Here is a 26,282-nt window from a genome sequence, read left to right as displayed (position 1 = left end):
ACTCAGATGTCACCTCAAATATTTATTTCTAGCTCAGTTTTCTCTGTGGGCTTCCAGATTTATATATGCCACATGCAATTGCCTATTGATTACCTCCACTGGTGTATCCTATAAGCATCTCTGTTTCAATGAATCCTAAATCAAACAGGTTTTCTCTCCCTTTTCTCACCACCACTAAAACTGCTTGTCCTTTTGGATTCTGTTTTTTATTACTGTCCATCTAGCCAAGTACCCAAAACAAAAATCTAAATGTCAAGTTTTTAATCCTTTCTGACCCTTCCGTCTATAACCAATAAGTCACTAAATTTTGTCAGTTGACTTTTTAAATATCTTCACCCAGTTTTCTCCACTCTCACAGCCACTACTTTAATTCAAGCCTTTATCCAGTGTTCTAGCAACCTTCTAACTAGCTTTCCAGATTCCTCTCCTGTCCTTCCTGATTCATTTGGAATAAAACAGCAAGAATGATTTACCTTTAAGGGAATTCTCATTTTGTCATCTCTTCGCCTAAAATGTTTCATGGATTCCCCATTGCCCTCTCTGGCCTTTCATGATCCGGCCCCTATTTTCCTCTCAAACTTCATCCCTTGCTATTTCTCTTTGCCTTTGCCCAACCTCCTGCATCAAACACATACTAGCAGTTACTTTAAACTTTGTCCCTGTTCATCTGCTTCCATCTCCCTGGGGATATGCATCCACTAGAGGGAGGACACTGTTTCCTATCCTTTGTATCCACAGTAGTAAATGTTCAATAAATGTTTATTGAATGAATAGCCTCCGAATTTCACAGCATAGGTACTTAAACATCGCTTTTTACCTTATATTCAGATTGTAATCCAAAGTCGTCTGGATCAGAGTGTGGAGGAGAATAAGGACCTAAAGGTATGTCAGGACATGTACATTTACCCTTTGAAAAAAATTCAAACTTCAGGAAGTAATAGGGAGGGGGTAAGGGATGCAGACTCATGACTCTAGCTGTACCTATGTTTGTATTGTGCCTTTGATTGAAAGAGAGATATGTCCTATATATGGCAAAAGGTAACATCTTTTTAATCTCAATGATGAGTAATAGGCATATATGTCATTATATCTTTATGTGTTTAAAATGTTCATTATTTTTTAAAATAACATCAACATACACTGGATCTATTATCAGTATGCTCTTTTTTATAATTGACATAAACATTAGTTTCAGATAAAGAACTTGATTTTATATATATATATATATATATATGTGAATATATATATATATATATATATATATATATATATATATATATGAATATATATATGTAAATAATCACATTAACATTAGTGCTGCAAGGGTTCAGGAAGCCCCAGGTTGGGATGCCAATTAATGCCAGACATTGGGTTACATTTAACACTGGTGGGTCTTGAGCCAGCATCTAGAAGTGTTCTGGAATCTAGAGAAGGCTGTGCGTAGATTAAGTAAGAGTCCAGAGACGAAAGATAATTTTGAAAGGCATTTGGAGTCAGAGGAGCTTTAGCTAAAGGAACTAAGTTCTCCTTGTCTCAGGACCCCTTTCTTTTTATTACCTCAAATTGTCCTAAGGCAAGGTGGAGATACACTTCAAAGGGTAGGGTTTCCATATAGAAGCATTGTCAGAATGGGGAATAGCCTATTGCTGTTCAGGTGTTTGGCCAATAGGAGGCAATAACATGTAGATTAAGATGCCCTGAGCTGTCTGGCAGCAAACACTCAATTTTTTTCAGGTTGGAGGAAATGCCTTTAGCCATTCCCAACAGGTGATAACATATGTGACTCAGCCCTTGTTGAGTCCTCAAGTTCCATCAACTTTTTGATGAAACTCTTGCAATTATGACAGCTGGAATTGGCTTCCGCATCATATAGTTAAAAATTTTTTCTTGTGATGGTATCTTTTAAGATCTACTCCCTTAGCAACTTTCAAATATGCAGTACAATATTATTAAATATAGTCTAGTATCTTTTTGTTGTTGTTGTTAATCCTCACCCAAGAATATTTTCCACTTCATTCCTAGATAGAGTAGAAGGGAGGGAGAGAGACACAAAGAGGGAAACATTGATGTGAGAGAGACACATCAACTGGTTGCCTCCCACATGCTCCCCGGCTGAAGCCAGGACCTTCAGTCTGCATGCTGACACTCTGTTCCCTGAGCCAAACTGACTAGGGCAGAGTCCAGATCTTTTTTAAATGAAACTTCCCAGAATTCTTTTAGGTCAGTGGATCTTAACACATTGCAGACAGATCATGAGATTTCTTGCTTCACAGTGTTTTACAAAATGTCATACTTTAGAAAGAGATTAGCTTGTAAGAACATGTAATAAATAACTTCAAAATATAATTTTAATTTTAAAGTGTGCCTTTAACATTTATGTAAAACGTTTTTTGTACTCAAACCAGCCGAAACCGGTTTGGCTCAGTGGACGGAAGGGTCCCAGGTTCGATTCTGGTCAAGGGCTTGTACCTTGGTTTCGGGCACATTCCCAGTGGGGGGTGTGCAGGAGGCAGCTGATCGATGTTTCTCTCTCATCGATGTTTTTGGCTCTCTATCTCTCCCTTCCTCTCTGTAAAAAATCAATAAAATAATAATTTTTAAAAAGGCCAACCTTTAAAAAAAAAAAAAAAGAAAAAAAGAAAGAAAGAAACTTATCTGTCCACTGGGTAAAGCTACCAATAAAATTACTGTTCCGCAATGTGTTAACTTTTTTTTTGAGCCATAAATATATGCCTAAAATCATTAACCTTCTCCCCAGAAATATGCAAGAGCACATGCACACACACACTCACTGACTTGAATTTTTATTGGCATTACTTTGGAGCCCATCTGTGGAGTCCAGATTAACTGTTTCCACTTTAGATGTGTTAATTCCAAATTCTTGATGTGATGCAATAAGAAGAGAGTGGGATCCGAGTTATGGGTGTTCCTCTCCTAAAATCTCTTTCCTAGTGGTAATCATATACGTATGTTTATTCTATTGTCAAGGAGGGGTAATTACTTTAGCACTGCATTATTGGGCTAAATGTATTTTTGTTTAGTCCATGAAGAACAACACGTTCTTAGAGAATCAGAAGCAGCTTGATACTTGGCTAAACATTAGAAACCAAGATAATAATTGAAGATATGGGAGTAGGCATATTGAGATGAATTACTTATTTCATGAGAGGGATTTAGATTATTATGATTCCATTTCCTGGTGGTGAAGATTGCTAACTGTAGGAATGAGATCCTATGGGAATGTGAGGTGTCTTCTTTCTTGGCGTTGAGCCTGGATGCCACAGGGCAGAATGGTCTGGGTCAGCCTTCAGTGTTCACTGGACCATATCTTTCTGCCTCAGTAGACAGTTAATTTTTTCAGAGAATGGTTATCTGAATTTTCTGTTCCCACTAATAGAACGAGGTAATGCTTCTGAAGCAGCCCAGATGCTCTCCATCTGATCTCACTGTATTTGGTTTGCAGAAGGACTTGCTGAAATGTAAACAGGAAGCCAGAAACTTACAGGGAATAAAGGTAAAAAGGAAGACATTTAAATCTTTAAATAAATTATCTAGCCAAAACCGGTTTGGCTCAGTGGATAGAGCGTTGGCCTGAGGACTGAAGGGTCCCAGGTTCGATTCCAGTTAAGGCCATGTACCTGGTTTGCGGGGACATCCCCGGTGGGGGATGTGCAGGAGGCAGCTGATTAATGTTTCTCTCTCATCAATGTTTCTGACTCTCTATCCCTCTCCTTCCTCTCTGTAAGAAATCAATAAAATATATATATTAAAAAATTATCTACAAGGTCAAGTAGTCTACTGGTAAGAGTAGGTGCTAGGAGGTTGGATGGGTCCTCTAGTCTTTCTTGTATACATTTGGTGGGGGCTTTGGCAGACTCTGTGCTGTTAGGAAAAGGAGAGCTTTGTGGATGGGAAGTGAGACGTGGTAAGGAATATACCCTTTTGTTTTGCTGAGGCTTATTTCTGGGGGTTATGACCCCTGGTGCTGCCACTTCCCTCTGTGCTGCCTTATTTGTTTCTGTCTGTAAACAATCAATTCTTACAGTTCTCTTCAGTTTTAGCTTTTTATCAGTTCTAAAGAGGTATATCTTTGCCCTGACCGGTTTGGCTCAGGGGATAGAGCATCGGCCTGCAGACTGAAAAGTCCCAGGTTTGATTTCGGTCAAGGGCATGTACCTTGGTTGCGGGCACAGCTCCAGTAGAGTATGCAGGAGGCAGCTGATCGATGTTTCTCCCTCTCATCAATGTTTCTAACTCTCTATCCCTCTCCCTTTCTCTCTGTAAAAAATCAATACAATATATTAAAAAATTAAAAAATAAAGAGGTATATCCTCTTAAAAATTGTAATTTACTTAGTTCTTGAATAGTTAATAGTACTCAGATGTTTTAAAGTTAATAAGGTACAAAAAGATAATCCTTGAAAAGCCTGACTTCTGGCCCTGTCCCCACAATCACCTACTTCTCTCTCCTGGAGGCAACTTATTAGTTATCAACAAGTCCTATATAATAAAAGCCTAATATGCTAAGTGTCCAGTCGACTGGCCAGCCAAAATGTAATATGCTAATGATATGCTAAGGCCACTCAACAGCTTACTATGACATGCACTGACCACCAGGGGGCAGACAGCCAGCTGGTTGAGCAGTTGCTATGATGTGCACTGACCACCAAAGGGCAGATGCTCTGATTGGTAGGTTAGCTTGCTGCTGAGGTCCGGCCAATCAGGACTGAGTGAGATGCCTGGAGCCCTCCTTCAGTCCCTCCCTGGCTGGCCAACGCCCTGTGTCTCTCCCCAGCCCCAATCATGCACAGGTTGGGTCCCTTGGCCTGGCCTGCACCCTCTTGCAATCTGGTACCCCTCGGGGTATGTCAGAGAGCCAGTTTCAGCCTGATCTCATAAGGAAGTGTCACTCAGCCACAAGCCGGGCTCATGGCTGGCGGGCTCAGTAATGGTGGCAGGAGCCTCTCCCACCATTGTAGCAGCACTAAGGATGTCTGACTACAAGAGGGCGCAGGCCGGGCTGAGGGACCTCTTCCCCTTGAGTGCACAAATTTCGTGCACTGGGCCTCTAGTCTATATATAAAGCCTAAGCTCCCGTCCGACCAGTCGCTATGATTTGCACTGACCACCAGGGGGCAGACACTTAATGCAGGAGCTGCCGATGAATTGGCAGAGAGGAGGGAGCCTGATTCTGGGGTGAGTCACCTGAGAACGGCCCTCTTGCAATCCGGAGCCCCTTGGGGGATGTCGGAGAGCCAGTTTCGGCCCCATCCCCACAGGCCAGGCCGAGGCACCACACCGGGCACCGGGCCTCTAGTACATATATAATTTCCTCCAAAATAATAGTATACAGCTTAACATGTTGCTTGTGGCTGCACAGTGTGCCACTAAATGTGATTATTTAATCACTTGCTCATACAACCAGTGATATAGCTAATCTCCTTGAATGCATGTTATTTCACCCAAGTGGGAGCATGTCTGTGTATAAATACTGGAAGTGGAAAACAGTGTTCCCCTCTTCCCTGCACTTCCAATCGTGGGCTGGACTAGAGCATTTTTCAGAGCCTTAGTCCTTTGAGATACTTCAGAAACAAATGTGTTCCATGGTCAAGTAAATGTGAGAGCTGCCCTCTGGACTTGAAGAGTCACAGTGAATAGTAACATAGTAAAGGACCTGGGGAGATTTCTCATAAAGAAGGTGGCCCAAAGCAAGTTTAGAATTATTGACCACAGAAGCACTTTTTCTCCCATGAAGCACTGGGAAATGTTCCTCTGATCTGCTGGTGCCAGGGCTTCTTAGCCTGCCTTTGCCATGTGCCGTCCTGGCAGACAGCATGTTCAGGCATGGGCTCCCACATTCTCGAGCCCGCACCATTTTTTTGTAGTCTGTGAAGAGAGGAAAGTCAGGGTCAGTACACTGGAATGCAGCCCCAGTCCATAGTTCCATTGGCAGTCACAGTGGTTGGAGGAATGACCCTTTTAAGTATGTATAACTCACCTTTTCTTAAGCATGGGAGAAACCAAGAGTGTCCAAGCTGAAAGATAGCCTAACGTTGGGAAGGTTCTAGATATGGGAGGGGGAACCACAGCCCAAGAGCAGTTCTGAGCATGGAAATATGTATATTCCCAGTCCTGGTCCAGATTAGGCATGGGAGCCCCCAGTAGGTGCAGGCTCTGGGAGGCAGGAGGAGGGACCTCAGGGATTCTGGATGAATAGGGTGTCAGGCAGAAACAGGTCCCAGCCTTCTAGGAAATAGGGAGTTGGCAGAGAGGTAGACTATTTATATGCCCAAGATATAGATGAGGAAGCCAGGGTGGGGGGAAGAAGAGTGTGTTGTCATTGTCACAAAAGTAAGTGGTGAACTGGTCATTTGAATCTAAGTCTTTTCTATTCCCCAAGACCTCTGTCTAGGACACCACCCTGTCAGGAATGAAGTAGAGGGAAGTGGCGAGTACCAAGTGAAGGAAAATTCAGGTTTCGTGTAGTTTGGTAGGACAATGGATAGGATTGTCCTGTAGATGCCACTGTCCTGGAAGGGGCAGAAAACCCCTGCTTATTCCTGTGGCAGTCCCTGAAGTCACTCCCACCTGCGTTGCCAGAACTAATGCGGGATATGCAGTGAGGGCTTTAATAACTTAGTAATAACTGGCTGGTTGGTTAATTGGGCCAACAGTAATTAACTTTCCCCTCTCCCCCCAGGATGCCTTGCAGCAGAGGTTGACTCAGCAGGACACATCTGTTCTTCAGCTCAAACAAGAACTACTGCGGGCAAACATGGACAAAGATGAGCTACACAACCAGAATGTGAGTTAAATGAACCCTGACTTCACTGAACCCCAATTAGGTCTGCTGTCCTAACCTCTTAATTTCAGGTTGTCCGCTCTCAGTGTCTGCAGTTATTTTATTTCCTGTTAGACTTGAGTCTGTTCCCAAGGGAGAGTCTCCAACACACTGGCCTCAAGCCCTTCGCGTTCAGGACACTGAGACACAGAGGCTGCCCTGTGCTTCCGCAGTCTGTGTAGAGACGCGGAGAGCAGCTGTGTGTTTTGTCCACAGCCATGCCCTCTCTGCTTCTCAACTGAACTGTGGTTACTAAATAGCTATTTTCCTGCTGGGCATGGCACACTGCACCTCCATGCCATTAATTCTTTCTTATCCTTCTTACAGGTGGATCTGCAGAGGAAGCTAGATGAGAGGAACCGGCTCCTGGGAGAATATAAAGTAAGAATGAACGTTAGTTTGGAAATAATTTCCATCTGACCTTGTTTTATGAACAGCCCATGATGCTGTTGTTCAAAGAGCACTTAACTCTGTTCTCTCCTTGCTTTTGGCAAAGAAATCCTTTGCTGCACTCCCTTGTTCACGAACCCTAACCCTGAAGGTAGAGAGCACGGCTAGGAGAAGGAGCACAGAACTAGGAGTGTGAAACTTCAGTCTTAACCCTTCTATCTAACTAGCAAGGATAGCATGTAGTGTCCTTCTACACACAGTAGTTCCCTTTCTCCTTACCCTTCCGAGAACCCTTTGCACTATGCAAGGCTGCTGTGGTGTGCGGTGCCTTCCGGGTGCAGCTGGAGGAAAGCACCGTTCCCCCAAGGCTCTGCTTTCCTCCGATGGAGTTGCATCGCAAAGGGTGAATTAACTGTTCGATGTTCTTGACTTTGCCACGTCTGAGAGCTCTCTGTCCATTGCAGAAGGAGCTGGGGCAGAAGGACCGCCTCCTTCAGCATCACCAGGCCAAGCTGGAAGAAGCGCTCCGGAAGCTCTCTGAGGCCAGTTACCAGCAGGTGGGGCATCTTCAGCGCTGACTTCCTGTCCCTGCGGCCTGAAGAAGTGCTTTCCTGACTTAGTCTCTGGTTTGCAGGTGGATCTAGAGCGGGAGCTAGAACACAAAGATGTCCTTTTGGCTCACTGTATGAAAAGAGAGGCGGATGAGGTAACCTCCAACTCGGGGTCTCCCTCCCACATTTACAAGGGCAAAGAGAGGGTTTTGTTTCTGAGTCAGGACTGAACCAAAGCCACAGGTCAGTTTTTTAGGAGGGTTATTTGATGTGGGGGTTATGAATACAGATTCCAGGATAAGAAAATCTGGTTTCAGATACATCTTTACCACTTTTTAAAATTAAACTTATTGTTGTAACATTGGTACATTTTTATCACTTTTGACCATTGTGTGACTTTAATTTACTTAGCTTCTGAACCTTAGACATAAGGCTCATCTGGAAAGTAGGAATAATAGTGGCCCTCTCTGCCATTAAGAAGTATACATAAAATAACCCAGGTATGAGGGGTGGGAGTATCTGGGGAGAGGTCAATGGGGGACAAAGGAGACATATACTTTCAATAATAAAGAATTTAAATTAAAAAAATAATCCAGGTAGATCCACCTGGTAGATCCAGCTGGCTCAGAACTAAGATCAGGAAAAGTTAGTCATTACGTGGTTGGTGTGGCTCAGTGTTAAGCATTGACCCATGAACCAGGAGGTCACAGTTCAATTCCCAGTCAGGACACATGCCCGGGTTGCAGTCTCCATCCTCAGTAGGAGGCATGCAGGAGGAAGCTGATCAATGATCCTTCTTTTTTTTTTTTTTTTTTTATCAATGATTCTTATCATTGATGTTTCTATCCCTCTCTCCCTCTTCCTTCCTCTCTCTCTGACATCAATAAAAAGATATTTAAGAAAGAAAGAAAAGTTAGTCATTGCTTTTATTTTTAAATTACTGAAGCAAAGGCCGGAGGTGCTGTAGCAGCATTCTCAGGCCCTCCAGTGGCCAGGCAGAGTGTAGGCTGGGGGCTTCCCAGCTGAGGTTTCCCTTTTGTTTATTCTACATTCAACAGTGCCTAGGAAGGGTCAAGTACAGGGGTGTAGCGATGAATAAAGGGGGGGAAGGCCCTATACATTCTAATAGAGAGAGATATGAAATAGATATATAATTATAAACTATGTCAGGAAGTGTAAAGAGGAAAAGTAAGACAGGACATCTTGGTTTGGAATTCTCTCACAACAAGTATCATTTCTTCTTGCTGCTGTAGGTGACCAATTACAGCAGTCACAGCTCTCAAAGCAATGGTTTTCTCCCTCCGGTGGCAGGAAAAGGAGCTGCTTCCATCACTCCGAGAGGGGTAGGTTCTTAACATTTTAGTCCAGACCCGCCACTTCAGCTGAAGCCAGAAGAGCACCTTAGCCGTCACCAGTGGACTCGCCGTTTATATCCCACTTCTCTATTCTCGCATCTGTTGGGTGTGTAAAGATCTGAGGCACTTGTTATTCGAAATGAAGGACTGGTGGGAAACAGCAGGCCTGTTTTTGTGGAGGAACATTTCCTATAATCCACACCTCCTCCCTAAGAAGTAAAAGATCTATCCTGGGGATTTCTCCCCTGTGTCTCCTTAAGCCCAGTGGCCGGGATACAGTGAATGACATGACACTGCAGCATGCCAGCAGCGCCTCACTCTCCCCACAGACCAGCGACCTGCAGCTCGTTCGCGATGCTCTCCGCAGCCTGCGCAACAGCTTCAGCGGCCACGACCCTCAGCACCACACCATCGACAGCCTGGAACAGGGCATCTCCAGCCTCATGGAGCGTCTGCATGCCATGGAGACCCACAAAAAGCAAGAAAAAAGGGTAATCCTCATTCTGTGCTATTCCTCTTAGGCAAGCTCCCAAAGAAGTTTAATTTTATCCATTTTAATCTAGAGGAAGGCAGGGCTGAAGGTTAGAGTTGCTTTTCTCTTTGGTTTTCCTGTTCATCATGGTTTGATAATCCAGGGAGGGACTTCTTGATAACTCTCATTCCTATCAACTGCTTAACTATCTAAGGAATTGTAGTGCTTGGCCCCACAGCTCTCTCTACTGCTTGTTTCCCTTGCCCTTCTCCCCTGAATGAGCTCGCATTAGACGAGGAAATATATGGAAAATGCTTGAAAATTAGAAGTCCTTTTATAAATGTGTATTATTATTGTTAGTACCAATATGTACAGTTTTATGCACCAGGTAGAAGATGTATATTTTAGGCAAATGGTAGAAAGAGTATATTTTAGGCACACTTTTTAAATTTAAATTTCTTGGTTAAGTTCTCCCGTTGATCATAATTCTTGTGATTTTTGTGTGGCTCTCCAGGTTTGGGGCAAGTCGCCCAGAACTCAAGCAGGTAGTGAATACCAGGAGTCCTGGCCCCCTCATTCCAGTAAGTGCTCATTATTGCTCAGGAAGGTCTCCTGGAATTTTAGATCAGACATTAGTACTTTGTGGATCGAATTTTTCTTATATAATTTCACTTTTATAATGTGTTGTTTCTGTAGCAATGCTAATTAGTATGGAGTTATTTCTAGGACTGTGAAGATACCATCATCATCACCTCAAGTACCATTTATTTAACCATGTTCTATTGACTCAGAGAGGCTGAAATATCTTTGGGAAATACTACAAGCTTAAAACATTTACCAAACAAAACAAAATTTAAGACAACAAAAACATATACAAATCAACCTATAACCCAAATAGCACAGAAAATTCCAGTTCTTCCTAGGATCAAGAAGCTTGATTTGGGGGGGGGGGGGGGGGGGGAGTAATTTTCCTTAAAACTTTGAGTGCTTAGGTGATTTGGTTTAAGTCCTGCAAAATCATTGCGCCATCTAGTGGTCATGGCTAGGTAGTACTTCTTACCTGCTCTATGCCTACTTGTTACATTTCTTCCCCTGTTTTTATTCCAACATGTTGGAAATCTACCCTGCCTCATAATTTGTTTTACTCTATATCTTAACTTTTGATTTAATAGCTTTCACATTTTCTTATATTTTATAGTTTACCCAGACCCAATCTAAAACTATGTAAATAATTTTCAAAAAACAAATAGCATAAAGCTAGCCATAACCAGTTTTGTATGACACATAGGCAATTAAGAAAACAATAATAAACAAAACGTAAACAAAACGTAAAGTATGTCCTGGCCAGTGTTTCTTAGTGGTTAGAGCGTCGGCCTGCAGACCAAAGGGTCTGGGTTCTGTTCCTGCCAAGGGCACATACCTTGGTTCAGGCTCCTCCCCCATGCAGGAGGCAACCAGTCAATGTGTTTTTCTCACATTGATATTTTTCACTATCCTTCCCTCTCTCTTCCACTCTCTATAAAAGATCAATGAAAAAATATTAACAACAACAAAAAAGAAACATGAAACCCTGGCCAGCGTGTCTCAGTGGTTGAGCCTTGACCTATGAAGCAGGAGGTCACAGTTCGATTCTCAGTCAGGGCACATGCTTGGGTTGCAGGAGGCAGGTGATCAATGATTCTCTCTCATCATTGATGTTTCTCTCTCTCTCCCTCTCCCCTCCTCTCTGAAATCAATAAAAATACATTTTTAAAAAGAAAACTGTAGCCAAAACTGATTTGGCTCAGTGGTAGAGCCAAACGAGCCTACGGACTGAAAGATTCCGGTTGGGAGCATGTACCTTGGTTGCGGGCACATCCCCGGTAGGGGGTGGTGTGCAAGAGGCAGCTGGTCGATGTTTCTCTCTCATTGATGTTTCTAGCTCTCTATCTCTCTCCCTTCCTCTCTGTAAAAAATCAATAAAATATATTTAAAAGAAAACTGTAGAACACAGATGAAATAAATCAAAGAATGAGAAGATACACCATGTTTATTGATTAGAGTACTCAATATTGATCCATTCTCCCCAAATAATCTATAGCTTCAATCATATTCCAATAAAAATCCTTTGTAGATATAAACAAGCTGATTCTAAAATTTATATGGAACAATAAAGGGATTGAAATGGTCACACAGGAGAAGGGAGTTAATGGGGGGGGTGACATATGTAATACTTTTAACAATAAAAATTATTTAAAAAAAAAAAAAAAGGAATAGCCACACAGAAAAAGTTGAGAAAGATGAACAAAGTATTTGGATGACCACACTATCTGATTTCAAAACTAAATAATTAGTACAATATAGGTGAATGCATAGACACATGGATTAGTGGAACAAAGGCCAGAAATATTTGGCCTATAGATTTTCAGTATCTATGAAAGAGCTAGTCAATGGCAAAGGAATGAAGGTTTAGGTTACCCAATCAAAACAAAACAAAACAAAACAAAACAAAACAAAACAAAAAAAACAACAACACAGAAGGATAGGCTTTTCAACACATGGTCCTGAGTAACTAAAGACCCATATAAAAACAGTCTTGTCACATACCTCATGCCATATACAAAAATTAATTCCAAATGAGCTTAAAAACTAAAATTGATTAAAGTTATGTATTAAATTTATACACACACAAAGATTTGGGGTCTTTTATTTGAGTTTTTTATACATGCTTTTTATAGTAATTTCATACTGAAGTAACAATTATTTTATCATAATTCAGCCTTCAGACTGAAGGGTCCCCAGGTTCGATTCCCACCGAGGGCATATGCTCAAGGTTTCGGCTAGATCCCCAATAGGGGGCATTCAAAAGGCAGCCAATCAATGATTCTCTCTCATCATTGATGTTTCTCTCTCCCACTTCCTCTCTGAAATCAATGAAAATATATTTTTAAAAATAAAAAGGAAAGGTTCCTCAAATCTATCTCTTCTCTGACTCCATCTTGCCCTTCCTCATCTTTCAGATTGTTTTTAATTGCCTGTTAATGGGATTACTGGTTTCCAGAGTTTCTCCCATCCAACTCATACTTTACTTTGCTGCTGGATTGGCCTTTCTACTAGTAAATGCCTGTCTGATTGTGTCACTCTTTTTTAGTATCTTCCAGAGCTTACGACTAATATCTAAATGTTTTATGTTGGCAGAGTCCTTGTGATATGTCCCCTGCCTATTTTATTATTCTCATCTTTCACAACTTCCCAATGTATTCCTTGTGCTCCAGCCTTACTAGTTAACTTTTTTTTTATTTTTAAAAAATATATATTTTATTGATTTTTTTTTACAGAGAGGAAGGGAGAGAGAGAGAGCCAGAAACGTCGATGAGAGAGAAACATCGTCCAGCCGCCTCCTGCACACCCCCTACCGGAGATGTGCCCACAACCAATGTACATGCTCTTGACCAGAATCGAACCTGGGACCTTTCAGTCCGCAGACCGACGCTCTACCACTGAGCCAGGGCTAACTTAATTTTTACATACATAATCACATTCCCTGCATTTACATATGTCCTTCCCTCTTGAAATGCCCTTTTAGACTTCTCTATCTGATGACTTCTTTTAAAAAAAAAAATAAAATATTTTATTGATTTATTCACAGAGAGGAAGAGAGAGGGATAGATCGATGAGAGAGAATCATCGATCAGCTGCCTCTTGCACACCCCCTACTGGGGATGTGCCCGCAACCAGGTACATGCCCTTGCCCGGAATCAAACCCGGGACCTTTCAGTCCGCAGGCCGACACTCTATCCACTGAGCCAAACTGGTTCCGGCTATCTGATGACTTCTTAAGCGCTTTATGGGGCCTTCTGACCTCTTCCAGTTGGAATTAACCACTTCATCTTCAGTTCTCCTGTGCAGTTTACACAAGTCTGATTTCAGCCGAAACCGGTTTGGCTCAATGGATAGAGTGTCGGCTTGGGGACTGAAGGGTCCCGCGTTCGATTCTGGTCAAGGGCATGTACCTTGGTTGCAGGCATATCCCCAGTAGGGGGTGTGCAAGAGGCAGCTGATCGATGACTCTCTCCCATCGATGTTTCTAACTATCTCTCTCCCTTCCTCTCTGTACAAAATCAATAAAATATATTAAAAAAAAAAAAAAGTCTGATTTCAGTGTCATTATTTATGTCCATATTTGTCATCCATACTAGATTGTAAACTCTTTGAGGTCAGAGACCACATATGGTTGATTCTATATTTCCCAAATTTAGCATGTGTTACGTGTACAAAAAATGTTTGTTGAATGAATGAATCAATCAGTCAATCAATAATAGGATTTAGTGATTTAAGTGAGTGTTTTAGATGCTATTGTCCAAGGAGCACCATGTCATATAGTTTTAATAATTGGCATTCTTTGGAGAAAAATTCTGAAAACTGTGATTACTATGCATAGTGAATATTCCCTTGTATTCCCCTGTATTAATTCTTCCCTCACAGTCTCCTTTATTTGAAACCCCTTCCTAGAAATGCTCTCCTGTGATGTCTAGAAAAAGTTAAGAAAATATATGTAGATGGAATTTCAGGACAGATTTTTAAATTTGTATTAAAATCCTCACCTGAGGATATATTTTTCCTTTTTTTTTTTTTTTTTTTTTTTTTTTTTTTAGAGTGGAAGAGAGAGAGGGGAAAAGAGAAAGAGAGACAGACAGGCAGAGGCATTGATGTGAGAAAGGCACATCAATCAGTTGTCTCTCACACATTTACTGACCAGAGCAGGGATCCAACCTGAAACTCAGGTATGTGCCCTTGGCCGGAATCGAACTCATGACCCTTTGTTGTGCCAGCTAATGCTCTGAACACTGATCAACACCAGCTAGGGCACAGGACAGATTTTAATGACACTTTATTATTTTATGGTTTTTATGATAAAAGTTTCTGATTGGTCTTTACTCCTGTTCTCTTAATTTTTTATTTTTAAAAAATACATTTTTATTGGTTTCAGAGAGGAAAGGAGAGGGAGAGAGAGACAGAAACATCAATGATGAGAGAGAATCATTGATCACCTGCCTCCTGTACACCCCCTACTGGGGATCAAGCCTGCAATCAAGGCATGCACCCTTGACTGGAATTGAACCTGGGACACTTCAGTCCTCAGGCCAACACTCTATCCAACAAAAGCCAACCCAGCTAGGACTCTTCCTGTTCTCTTAAAGTCATAATCACAAGTACTCATTAATAAAGTTTCCAGTCCTGGTGGGTGTGGGTCAATTGGTTGCAGCGTCATTGTACACCAGAAGGTTGTGGGTTCTATTTCCAGTCAGGGCACATACCCAGGTTGCAGTTCATTCTGGTCAGGGAACCTACCAATCAGTGTTTCCCTTTCACATGGATGTTTCTCTCTCCTCCTCCCCTCTAAAATCAAATTTTTAAACTTCAAAAAAACAACAACCACGGTACAAATTTATTTTAAAACTAAATAAAAATTTTACGTAAGTACCTATACAAAGGGTAGAGACAAGATGTGGATCAAGAGAACTGAGTTTAAAACCATGGGCCAGCACATATAGATCCTTTGTAGCTAAGAGATAAGGTACTGGAAGCATGAGGCTCCCTTGGCATCTGAGTTTCTAAGATTATTTTGCTCCTATGGTTCCTGTTCCTATTCATTTTCATTTCATGAATTGCATTAGCATTCTCCACCACAGAGACCTCCAAAACTTAAGTGCTGGCAGTGACTGCAGCTCCTGCTGTGTCCACTCTGCCCTAGCAGAAATGTTGCTGGGCTTCTCTGGCCTCTTTGACTCTTCACAACAATCAGAACAGTTGCTATTTCCCTGCTAGAAATGCCTAGAATGGGTAAGAAACGATGGTCTTGGTGATAGTGTCCATATTCAAAGCACTTCTTTGTGGCCCTAGTGCTGGCTTCCTTTGGGGCACACCCTGTGGACTTGGTGTTTGGCAAAGGTGTGAAAAGGAAAGTGTTCTGTGACCTCAGGCAGCTTCCTCCTCCTGGGACATTAAAAAAAAATTATCTTTATTATTGAAAGTTTTACAATGTTCCCTTTTCCCACTATGGAATGCCCTCCCTGACTTGTCTTTCACTTGTGGTCTGTCCATGGTTATGCATACGTGCATAGAAATTCTTTGGTTAATCTCTTCTCCACGCCCCTGCTGCCGTCCTGGGACATTTAAAAAAAACTGGAAATGAGGGGTGGTTGGGTGCAAGTTGAATGTTCTGACCAGTCTCTCTGATTGCAGCCTTGCCTCACTCACAGAGCTCTCCAACTGTCAGCAGCACCTGCACGAAAGTGCTCTATTTCACTGACCGCTCACTTACACCCTTCATGGTCAATATACCAAAGAGGTAAGAGTCTTGGATCTATTTCTCTTTTTAAAAGGGCAGGAAGGCAGAATCATTAGTTATAGCCCGTCCATCTAACCAGTTTGAGAAGCTGTATGGTGTAGTGAGGAGAGCACAGGGCATAGAGCTTCTAGTTTCAGCTTTACCAGGGGCATTACAAGGGACAGATACAACAGATATCTGCTAGGCACAGATACAACAAATATGCTTCCAATCTTGATATGCAAATAGGCTTCAAGTTAGGAAATAGTTTAAGTGCTCATAATAGCTCCTGCTGATAGCCATGGATTGCTGTCATCGATCTTTGTTACTATTTGATGACTACAACTACTGTATTGAGAAATCATATTAAAAGAAACTTCAAACTCTGGGCCAATATACTCCCTTTAACTAAGGTTAAAGGCTCTGATATAAATATTTAAGCTGTGGAACCCGCTACTGAGAAAAGTGACAGGATTTCTCTTTCTTAGAGAGTCTGCTTTTACTTGGTCTGGGTTAGAAGGGAGTTCAACAAATTAGATTTCAGAGACCTTATGTCTTTTATCCAGAGACAAGGAAAAGAGTGATTTGGCTGTTGCTGAATAAATCTATTTTAAATTTTCAGATCACCCCATTTGTAATGCCATTTTTATTCCCTAATGGTGACTGGCTCACTAACCTCTGCTTTGTAGAATCATCTGGATTATAAGGGGCAGTGACCTAACAAAACCAAGCTATTTCTGCCACAGGAGACCTTGGCAGGGGCCTGGGGTTAAAGCTAGCCTTATCTTTCCAACCTGATGATAAACAGTCTATTTTAGAACTCTATTTGTTGCAGGTTGGGGGAGGTGACACTGAAGGATTTTAAAGCAGCTATTGACCGAGAAGGGAATCACCGGTATCACTTCAAAGCACTGGATCCTGAGTTTGGCACTGTTAAAGAGGAGGTACAGTCTTCTTGGGGAGTCTGGGTGGTATTATTGGTCATTCCTGAACCCTAACGCCTTCTACTCAAGGACTAGTATCCATAAGTAAATACCTGAGTCCTCTAACCAGGTCAGAGGAACTTCCCAAAGCCTCAGACCAGTCTGACTACTGTAGACTGAGAAGGTCAAGGAGTGGCCCAAGAAGTCTTTACTTCAAGGACTTAATTATTTTGACCAAACTTGTATAGAATTTTTTATTTTATTTTATTGATTTTTCACAGAGAGGAAGGGAGAGGGATAAAGAGCTAGAAACATTGATAAGAGAGATACATCGACCAGCTCTCTCTTGCACACCCCCCACTGGGGATGTGCCCGCAACCAATATACAATGACCAGAATCGAACCTGGGAACTTTCAGTCCGCAGACTGACGTTTTATCCACTGAGCCAAACCGGTTTCGGCTAGAATTTTTATTTTAAGAAAAATAAAGAACCTGCGATTGAACAAAAGCTTGGCTTTGGGGTTCCTTTTGTATCTATAGTCAAATCTTAGGAAAACGTTCTGCTTCCTATGTAGAGCAAAATAAAGAAATAGGAATATAAAGCTGTAAATAGAGGTGGTATTTTCTCAGATATGAAAGTGAGGAACTTCTGAAAAGTCAACTGTACTTATTCTTAACTCCTTGATTATTTTTTTAGCTTGTGCTTCTCTTTATAGTCCCTCTGCTAAAAATAGACTTTCTTATGGAAAAGCGTTCTAGGTTATGAGGCATACTAAGTGCTTTCATTGTAGTTATAGGATGAAGAGGGTTGGGAAAGCCAGTATTTTATTTTGTAAATAGTTCCTCACTGAAAAATTTTTTAAAATATATTTTTATTGATTTCTGATAGGAATGGAGAGGGAGATAGAAACATCATTGATCAGCCAAAACCGGTGTGGCTCAGTGGTAGAGCGTCGGTCTGTGGATTGAAAGGTCCCAGGTTAGATTCCGGTCAGGGGCATGTACATTGGTTGAGGGCATATCCCCGGTAGGGGATGTGCAAGAGGCAGCTGGTCGATGTTTCTCTCTCATCGACGTTTCTAGCTCTCTCTCTCCCTTCCTCTCTGTAAAAAATCAATAAAATATATTAAAAAAAAAAAAAAAAAAGGAAACATCATTGATCAGCTGCCTTCTGCATGCACCCTACTGGGGATTGAGCCTATATCCAGGGCATCTTTGTTTCTATTTGATGACTATAACTTACTGTATTGAGAAATCATATTAAAAGAAACATGTGTCCTTGACTGGAATCCAACCTGGGACCCTTCAGTCTGCAGGCCAGTGCTTTCTCCACTGAGCCAAACTTGCTGGAGTGCTTTAATAACCCTGTCCTATTAGTCACTCAGTAAATGAATTGAATGAATGAAAAGAACTGCATGCAAACAAGTTAAGATTCTTCTTTCTGACCAATTTTCCCCCCATTCTTGTTTTAATGTTTATACTGCTGCTTTCTCCTAAGTGCTTTAATAACCCTGTCCTATTAGTCACTCAGTAAATGAATTGAATGAATGAAAAGAACTGCATGCAAACAAGTTAAGATTCTTCTTTCTGACCAATTTTCCCCCCATTCTTGTTTTAATGTTTATACTGCTGCTTTCTCCTAAGAAGCCTAATGTATGGTTCCTAATTTATGAATTCTTACCATATATATTTCTGTGAGCAAAGCAGTGTTAGGGATGCTCTTATCATTTTATACATGTGGAACTAAGTAATTATATATATAATTTTTTTTTACCCGTTATAACTTTAGGGACAAAACCAAAGGGACATAAACTCTAACTCTCAAACTCAAAGCTTTCCTCTATACTTTTTCTTTTGCTATTCCTCACCCGAGGATATTTTTTCCATTAATTTTTAGAGTTGGGGAGAGAAGAGAGACATTCTCATATGAGAGACATCGATTCGTTGCCTCCTGCATGCACCCCAACCAAGCTTGGGATCAAACCTCCAACCCAGGTACATGCCCTTGACTGAGAATCAAAGCCACGATCCTTTGGTGTGCAGGTCAACACTCTAACCACTGAGAAACACTGGCCAGGGGTCCTCTATGTTTCTTATCCTTCATATTTGAGGTCTTGTTATTATCAGCAGCAGTTGGTTAGTGAGACTTCCTATCTTACTGTTCTTTTTTCATGATGGCTTTTTTTCTTTCTCTAGGTTTTCCATGATGATGATGCCATCCCTGGATGGGAAGGGAAAATTGTAGCCTGGGTAGAAGAAGACCGCGGGGAGAATTAATTCTAAGGATTAGATTTGGACTGGCGGAACTTGGCATGCCCTGGCTGCTTCACTCAGGAACGAGAACTAAAACTGGGATACCCTACAAAGTTTCTAGTTCTTGCTGCCAAAAGAGAAGCTTGTCCAAGTGTGACAGCCACAGGCCAGTCGTTTCTGTGCCTGGTGTATGTCCAAATGTAGACCATGAATTCATCTGGAGTTCCTTGTCCGTGGGAACACAGTGTTTTATTCTACTCTGAGGACAACAAACCGAAGGCCTTAACCAATAGGATGGACGATTTTGCTCCTGTAGGGGCATGGCTGCTACTATCTGGAACCTGGGAATTGGATGCCTCACTCTGCTGTTATTTCAATTGGTCTCAGTGGTTGCAGCAATCAGAGTCCAGCAATTGTACTCACAGGCAAGGCCAAGATACCAGCTTTTTTGCTTCTTTGCAGCTATTACAAACCAAGAATAACTCATGGAGTGGTACCAAAGACGAAAGCCACTCTTCAGGAACCTTTTGGACTGGACATGGATGGTACTGAACTGTTAGTTAGATGGAAAAAGGGCTGCCCATATTTGTGCTATATTGTGCTAAAACCAGAATTAAGTAAGACCTCGGGCTGCCTCTTGTGTCTTAACTGGATCTGCAACTTGTCCTTTAGCCCACAGGGCATAGTCCATGTACTGCTAGTTTTCTCTGGGGACTCTTCAATTTTAGAGCCATTTTTCCCCCTTCCAACTGATGAATTTTATATTTGAAAGGAATAAGGAGTGAAAGGCTCCTTAAAAATCCAGGCGGGTATGGAAAGGTGCTGCTACCCATATCTTCTTTCTTTCTCATGACTTTCTTTAACTCATGGCATCTCCTTTGCAATTAAAAGGAGACAGACCATTAATTTCAGTATTTGTGGTTTATGAAGTATTGAGCATGAGTTACTGATCTGCCCTTCTTTAGTTCAAGGCCGGAGTTATGTTCTCATATATTTAGTCCAGGCTGATCCTTTAGGGCACAATAGAAACCATGGGGCATGGAGCATGAGTTGTAAATGGCAGGGCTGATTCTGGGTGAAAAAACCTAGAATCCTCTCTCATGTGTAACACAGTCAAGTGTAAAGTTAAAAAAAATTGTTAAATTTCTAGAGATTACCCAATAACTTGGGTTTTTCTCATTCATTCATCAAACACTATCAACCAGCCATCGAGAGAGACAGAGAGAGAGACAGAGAGAGACAGAGACAGAGAGAGAGAGAGAGAGAGAGAGAGAGAGAGAGAATATGTTTACCTTCCAAAAGCAGTCTGCCTGTGACCACCAATGTACACTGCCAACCAGGAGAGTTGGGCAGGTCAGTTCTGGGTTCTTGACCTGTCTGCCTCTAGTTCATCTTCCCTTCTCTGCCATTTCAACTCACTCATTGGAGTTCTGAGGTGACATTTTGTTGTTTTATAAGGATGTGTTTGGAGAATTCTTTTGTACTCACTTGCTTTTTTGTCTGAGAACCATGTCTATTTTTATAATGAGTGTGATTTCTGTATATTCTCACGTTCTGTATACTGTGTCCATTGTCTGGAGAACCCAGTGGCTTTTATATGGGCTCTTCTTATCAGCCCATCTGGTTTCCGAATGAGCTTTATTTTATTACAGGCATACTAATGATAACTCACTCCTGTTCCAGTTCTACCTGTCATAGTTGTGGAGATGGTTTTACATAATCTATTTGATAGTTCTTCTAGCAGACAGGAGATCAAAAGACACCTGATGTCTTCATGTAAGTTTACCTGGTCTTCTATTTGAAGGATGATTTTTCATCAGAAATGATTGAAAACTTGGGAAAATCAGTCATAAGTAAGAGTAATTCATTATGAAAGCACCCCGGTATATTGTTTATTTTTCCCAGGAAGTCTGGAGAAAAAGTCCTAATGTCACTAATTTGTCTGTTGCATGGATTTTAGTGTTTGCTATAAGACAGCATGAGGGTTATCAGGCCAAAATTCATTACTGTATTTCCGGTACAATTTACCTTGAGTGTCTGTCTCTTAAATCAGTTTGTACTTGTCAGTTTTCTTTCAGCAAACATTCTTACCATCATGTAGAATCTACCCTTTCAGAGAAAATTAAATCAGAGCAAAATTTCAAAGTTCTCTAGCTTGTTTTTTTTTTTTTTTTTTTTTTTTTTTTAATGTCCTTTGGAAAAGGCGCTGCATGGCCTTAGTGCCTCCATAGAAAGCAGACGTTGAGTTCAGGGGAGAAAATGAGATAATTTTTTCCCTTTAGCTTATGCACTAAGCACCTCCGTTACAGGATGTCACTCAAATCATTCTTGTGTAAAATGTGTTGGGGCGGAGTGTGCATTGATTCATGCTGGTGTGAATAGTCTCCTTTTGGATACACTGTGGCTGTACTCTAGGAGGTCTCTTGACTTTCACAAGTAGCATCCCCTATCAGTGTGGGGCAGTCCATCCTGCGACTGCTAAAGTTCTTTCTTTGAGAAATCTAAGGAACTAGAATGTTTAGAGTTCATAAAATCATCTCTATACCCTGTGAGATATTTTAAAATGATCCTCTTAGACAAACTAGTCTATTCAAAAGCTCAATTCCTTTAAAAGTTTTCATTTAAAAACGGAGTACCATGCTTAGTTCCCTAAATTAGCTGAAAGTGGAACACTTTACAATTTGTACCTAAATAATTCAAATTAAATTCACTGGGAAATGACAGTCCTACTTACTGACCAACTTTTCAGCTTTTTTTGTCCAGGATGATTATAAATTAGGGAAAACATCTTATGCTCTATATCCAATCCAAGAGGACTCTAAATTACTTAAAAATCATTTAGGTCACAATCATTTTCAATTTTTTTCCTATAAAATAGCATTATGATTGCACACTTCTTTTATTGTTTAAATTTATGTAAGAGGAATAGCTTGCTTAAAATATATATGTAAAATTATATTTTCTTAGAAACATGGATGTTTGCAACCATTGCTTTCAAAGAGATTACCATGTATTCCCTCGGTTTTACAATGTTTTCATAAAGACCGTGGTTATAACAGAGGCTTCTGATTATCAAAGTGATAACCAGTTTTAACTGCCTGTTTATACAAGATCTATGAATAAAAAATAAAACACAAAACACACACCAAGCTATGAATAAAATGGAATTTGCAAACCAAATACTATTAACCATTTTCACTTGTGTTTATTGACTGAAAGGAATCAATAAGCAATTTACATTTAGTGAAAGTAAACTTCCTCAAGAGATCTCCCTGGTAGCATGTTTACTCATTACTTGAGGAGTGGAGATAAGGACTACTTTATGGCTACAGATAATTTTACTATTGGTATTTCCAATGTAAGCACAAAACATTATTATAAAGGAGAATTTATTGATTTAGCACATTTTGAAACTATAAATATGCAAACAAGAATGCAAACCATTTTAGAGTTTTGAGTTTTCCTTTTCTTTAAATTCCTTTACCAATCTGTTTAGGGAAATTCAGACCTATTCTCTCAGGACTGATTTGAGGAATGTAAGAATTCCTAGCCTATCTCTGGGGTCAACTTATTATCCCAGGTCTGTTTGACCTGTGCCCTCCTCTGATTTAGCTAAACCTGTCAAAAGTAAATTCAGCCCTAACCAGTTTGGCTCAGTGGATAGAGCGTCGGCCTGTGGACTAAAGGGTCCCGGGTTCGATTCCAGTCAGGGGCATGTTCATTTGTTGTGGGCACGTCCCCAGTGGAGGGGTGTGCAGGAGGCAGCTGATCGATGATTCTCTCTCATCGATGTTTCTTCTGCCTCTGTTCCTCTCTCTTCCTCTTTGTAAAATCAATAAAACAACAACAACAAAAAAACCAGCCATGGCTGACATCAGGACCAGATGCACGGAATGACCCCCTGCCCTGGTGCTGGCCACAACACTGAGTGGGCAAACCTGGAAAGCTACTGAATATTTCATTGAAATCCTCTCGTGGGACCTCCTCTAAGATTCTTAGGATGGAGAACCCAGGGGTGCTCTCCTATCTGGAGCACGCCCAAGCTTTTCCCTTCCCCGTTCTCCGCCCGGACCAGGCACATTGCCCAGGCAGTTTGGCTTTGTAATAGAACATTTACTGGGTAAATCACAGATGTAGGAGTAATTCCTAGAATAAATGGGCTTAGAAGACAACTTATGGAGGTAAAGGAAGGGCCCTGAGAGCTTGGGAGTGAGGAAGCTAACGGTAGCATGCCTAGGGCAGGGACGGGGAGAGGGTTAGGGAAAGGTATGGGGGTATTCCCAGGAGAAGGAGTGCAGTGGTTCCTCTGTCCTAGGGGTTTTAAGGGTGGAGATTTCAGGGGAGGGCCCAAGAGATCTTAAAATATTTTTGTTTTCTTGTTTTTGTTAATATTAAGCAGTTTTCTGCTTGTGTCCTTTCAGGGTTGTGGTCTTCACTGACTGACTGATGGGCACCAGGGCATTGGCTCAGTGGATAGAGTGTCGGCCCTAGGACTGAAAGGTCGGAGGTTTGATTCCAGTCAAGGGCACATACCTCAGCTGCAGGCTCCCTGGCCCTGGTCCCTGATTGGGGTGTGTACAGGAGGCAACCAATCAATGGGTCTCTCTCACATCAATGTTTCTCTCTGTCTCTCCTTCTCCCTTCCATTCTTAAGAAAATCAATGGGAAAATATCCTTGACTGAGGATTAATAAAAAAAAACCAAAACACAAAATCAAAGCAGTTGATTCTAGATCAGCGATGGCTCATTTAGCTTATTTCTGGAGCTAAAATATTACTGAAGCCTCAATGTCATCTCTAGGAAGGAAAGGTAGGGAGCGGGTGACTAGGGAGGAAAAGTCCCCCAGAACGAGGTCCCACCCTACAATTGATTGTCCTTTCCACCCTGGTGACCTTCTGTACCTGGCCCATCGTCCTAACTCTGCTCATGTCTAACTGCCTACCACAGAAGTATATATTTTAGGCAATTCAAAATCATTACTGTTAACGTAAAAAACACACAAAAACCTATAAGGAACTTTTCTGAGTTTATTTGAGCCAAACTGTCCACATATGCTGGGAAGCAAAACCTCAATGAATTGAGATAATGCTCTGGAGAATGGAGGGTTACATCTGTATTTATACATTGCCATCAAAGGAAAGGGATATAGTTGGGTTACATGAAATCCATAGAGAGGATGGAGAAAGCAAAGTAGGCAAACCCTTGGGATTGGATAAGAAGTAAAAAGATAGACAAGTACGAGTGCAGAGACAATTAACATAACAATGAAGGAATTTGTGGTATCTGTCCTGGAGCCCAGGTTGTGCCCCAGAAAAAGGGAAGTTACAAGTTACCCAGGCATTTCAAGGGTGTGTTATCAAAGATGCAAAAAGACAGGCTCAGTTAAGATCAAGGTTGACTTTGTCTGGGAAGATACCAGCTGAGGACGTGGTGCTTTTGGTTAAACTTTAATTTCAGACCACCCTATGTGGTTACTTTAGGTCTCTGAGTTTGCAGGCCTTCCCTGAGCTTGCCAGGTTAGCAAGTGGCACCTTTCGTCCACATTACATTTTTGTAACGATTTGTAAAATTATAAGCCCTTTCACCAATCACAATTATTCCACTGATTCTTTCAATTGTTATTTTTTACATAATTTAACAAAATGATTACTCTACTCTAAATATTACTTCAAATATGCCTTTCCACTTAATCTGGACATTTTATACAGTATTTTTCAACTAGATTGCCTGCATATTATTTTGTTAGGCAGCTGTGCCTGCTTAGTCTTTTCCTCATTTTTGTATATTTTTCCATTTCTTTTTGTTATAAATGAAATATGGTAGCACTCATACTTGGGTAAGAACTGCTGTTTGAATTTTAACCTTGCTATCTGACTTCGACCTTCGATTGCTTGCTTGAACAATAGGGTAGTTGCAGGAGATTGACTCCCACTGACTCAGTAGCTTCAGGGGTAGAAACTGTAGATAACCTTTAGTTCTGCTTTTGTATTATGGGCAAGATGGGGTCACATTCCAGTGTCAAGCAGGGTGTGACTGGGAACCTACCCTGCTGGCTGTCCCCAGTCTTTAGAATTTAGTCTTTAGGATTTAGGAACAGACAACTGATTGGCCAGTTCTTTGTCCTGAGGGGCCAATCAGGGTTAGCCGAGGCAGTGACATCACCGACCTGAATAAAACTCCTGAACTGGGCGAATTTCGCTCTCTTCCGCCATGCTGCCAGCATGAGTGGGACAGGGCCCATGCTAGCATGGAGATGGCTCTTTTGTTTATTGCATCGGACTCGGCTCCCTGGTGGTCCTTGGGGATCATGACTGGAATCCCCAGCCAGGACCATGAGGGACCCCCATTCTGAAGAGCCTGACTGGCCGCGGTAGGTGTGTGTTTGTCTGTGTTTTTGTGTGAGCGCTCTGGAGGGACTGCCCCTCCATCAGGGCTCTTACCTGGGTGTTTACTGGCTGCTGCGTCAGCCATGGTTTGAGTCCAGATTCGAATCTGTAATAAATTCTAGCATGCTTAATCAAATTGGCTCCGGTGGTCCATCTCTTGGGGACTCGCTTCGTAACAATAAAGATACTGAAACCTTTTCCCCTTGTTTTGAATGCCTCAAGGACACTAGAATAGGATTTTTTTTGAGAGATTATGTAAACATTTTTCCTATTATTTCAAATTACTATATTGCTATCTCTAAAGCAACCAATAGTGCCCCCAAAGGAGATCATCTCTGTCTGCAATCTCATTAATACTGTTTTTTTGACTTTTGTAAAACAGTACCTCCTGGCTGCTTTAATTTTCCAAATGTTTAATCACCAGCAAGGGTGAACATGTTCATTCCAAATGTTGCGGTTTCCTCCTATTCGTTGTGTTCTTGGTGTTCTCTGACCATCTCCAGGGATTTAAAAGCGATATAAATAAATACTGCACTTGCTTCCTTCTAATCTAATGTCACTCTCAGCTCAGAAGTGAGATCTTTTCTAATTATAGGATGATATTCCGACAGTAAATTGTACCTACCAAATGCAGATAACTTTCTGTTCATTCAAGGCGTGCATTCAGCCCCCAGTTTACCAGATCCTGAGCTATATGGGAAGACTCCCAAGAACAATATAGACACGTCTCCTACTCATGGCCTTAGAGTTTAGTTTTAGGACAATATAGTTCAAGCATCACAAGTATTCTTCGCGCTTTAT

General features: G+C 41.4%; 1 protein-coding gene across 9 annotated transcripts in view; it reads left to right on the top strand.

Annotated features, from left to right (window-relative positions):
• DIXDC1 (DIX domain containing 1) overlaps positions 1–22,280 on the top strand; it is a 71,021-nt gene extending 48,741 nt beyond the window's left edge. For 5 of the 9 annotated variants that reach the window (XM_045577971.1, XM_045577968.1, XM_045577970.1 and 2 more), the window contains 12 exons: positions 829–882; positions 3,464–3,514; positions 6,700–6,804; positions 7,168–7,221; positions 7,695–7,787; positions 7,865–7,936; positions 9,035–9,124; positions 9,397–9,627; positions 10,123–10,189; positions 15,834–15,939; positions 16,754–16,862; positions 19,039–22,280. In XM_045577971.1, the coding sequence (XP_045433927.1) occupies positions 829–882; positions 3,464–3,514; positions 6,700–6,804; positions 7,168–7,221; positions 7,695–7,787; positions 7,865–7,936; positions 9,035–9,124; positions 9,397–9,627; positions 10,123–10,189; positions 15,834–15,939; positions 16,754–16,862; positions 19,039–19,119 (1,113 nt within the window). In that variant the 3' untranslated portion in view covers positions 19,120–22,280. The remainder of the gene's footprint in view (positions 1–828; positions 883–3,463; positions 3,515–6,699; positions 6,805–7,167; positions 7,222–7,694; positions 7,788–7,864; positions 7,937–9,034; positions 9,125–9,396; positions 9,628–10,122; positions 10,190–15,833; positions 15,940–16,753; positions 16,863–19,038) is intronic. The other 4 variants (XM_036427391.2, XM_036427389.2, XM_036427395.2 and 1 more) reach the window with 3 other exon arrangements.
• The last annotated feature ends 4,002 nt before the right edge of the window (positions 22,281–26,282 follow it).

The sequence above is a fragment of the Pipistrellus kuhlii genome, unplaced genomic scaffold (assembly GCF_014108245.1).
Source record: "Pipistrellus kuhlii isolate mPipKuh1 unplaced genomic scaffold, mPipKuh1.p scaffold_m20_p_9, whole genome shotgun sequence".
Classification (NCBI taxonomy): Eukaryota; Metazoa; Chordata; class Mammalia; order Chiroptera; family Vespertilionidae; genus Pipistrellus; species Pipistrellus kuhlii.
This window is presented reverse-complemented; position numbering and strand designations above follow the sequence as displayed.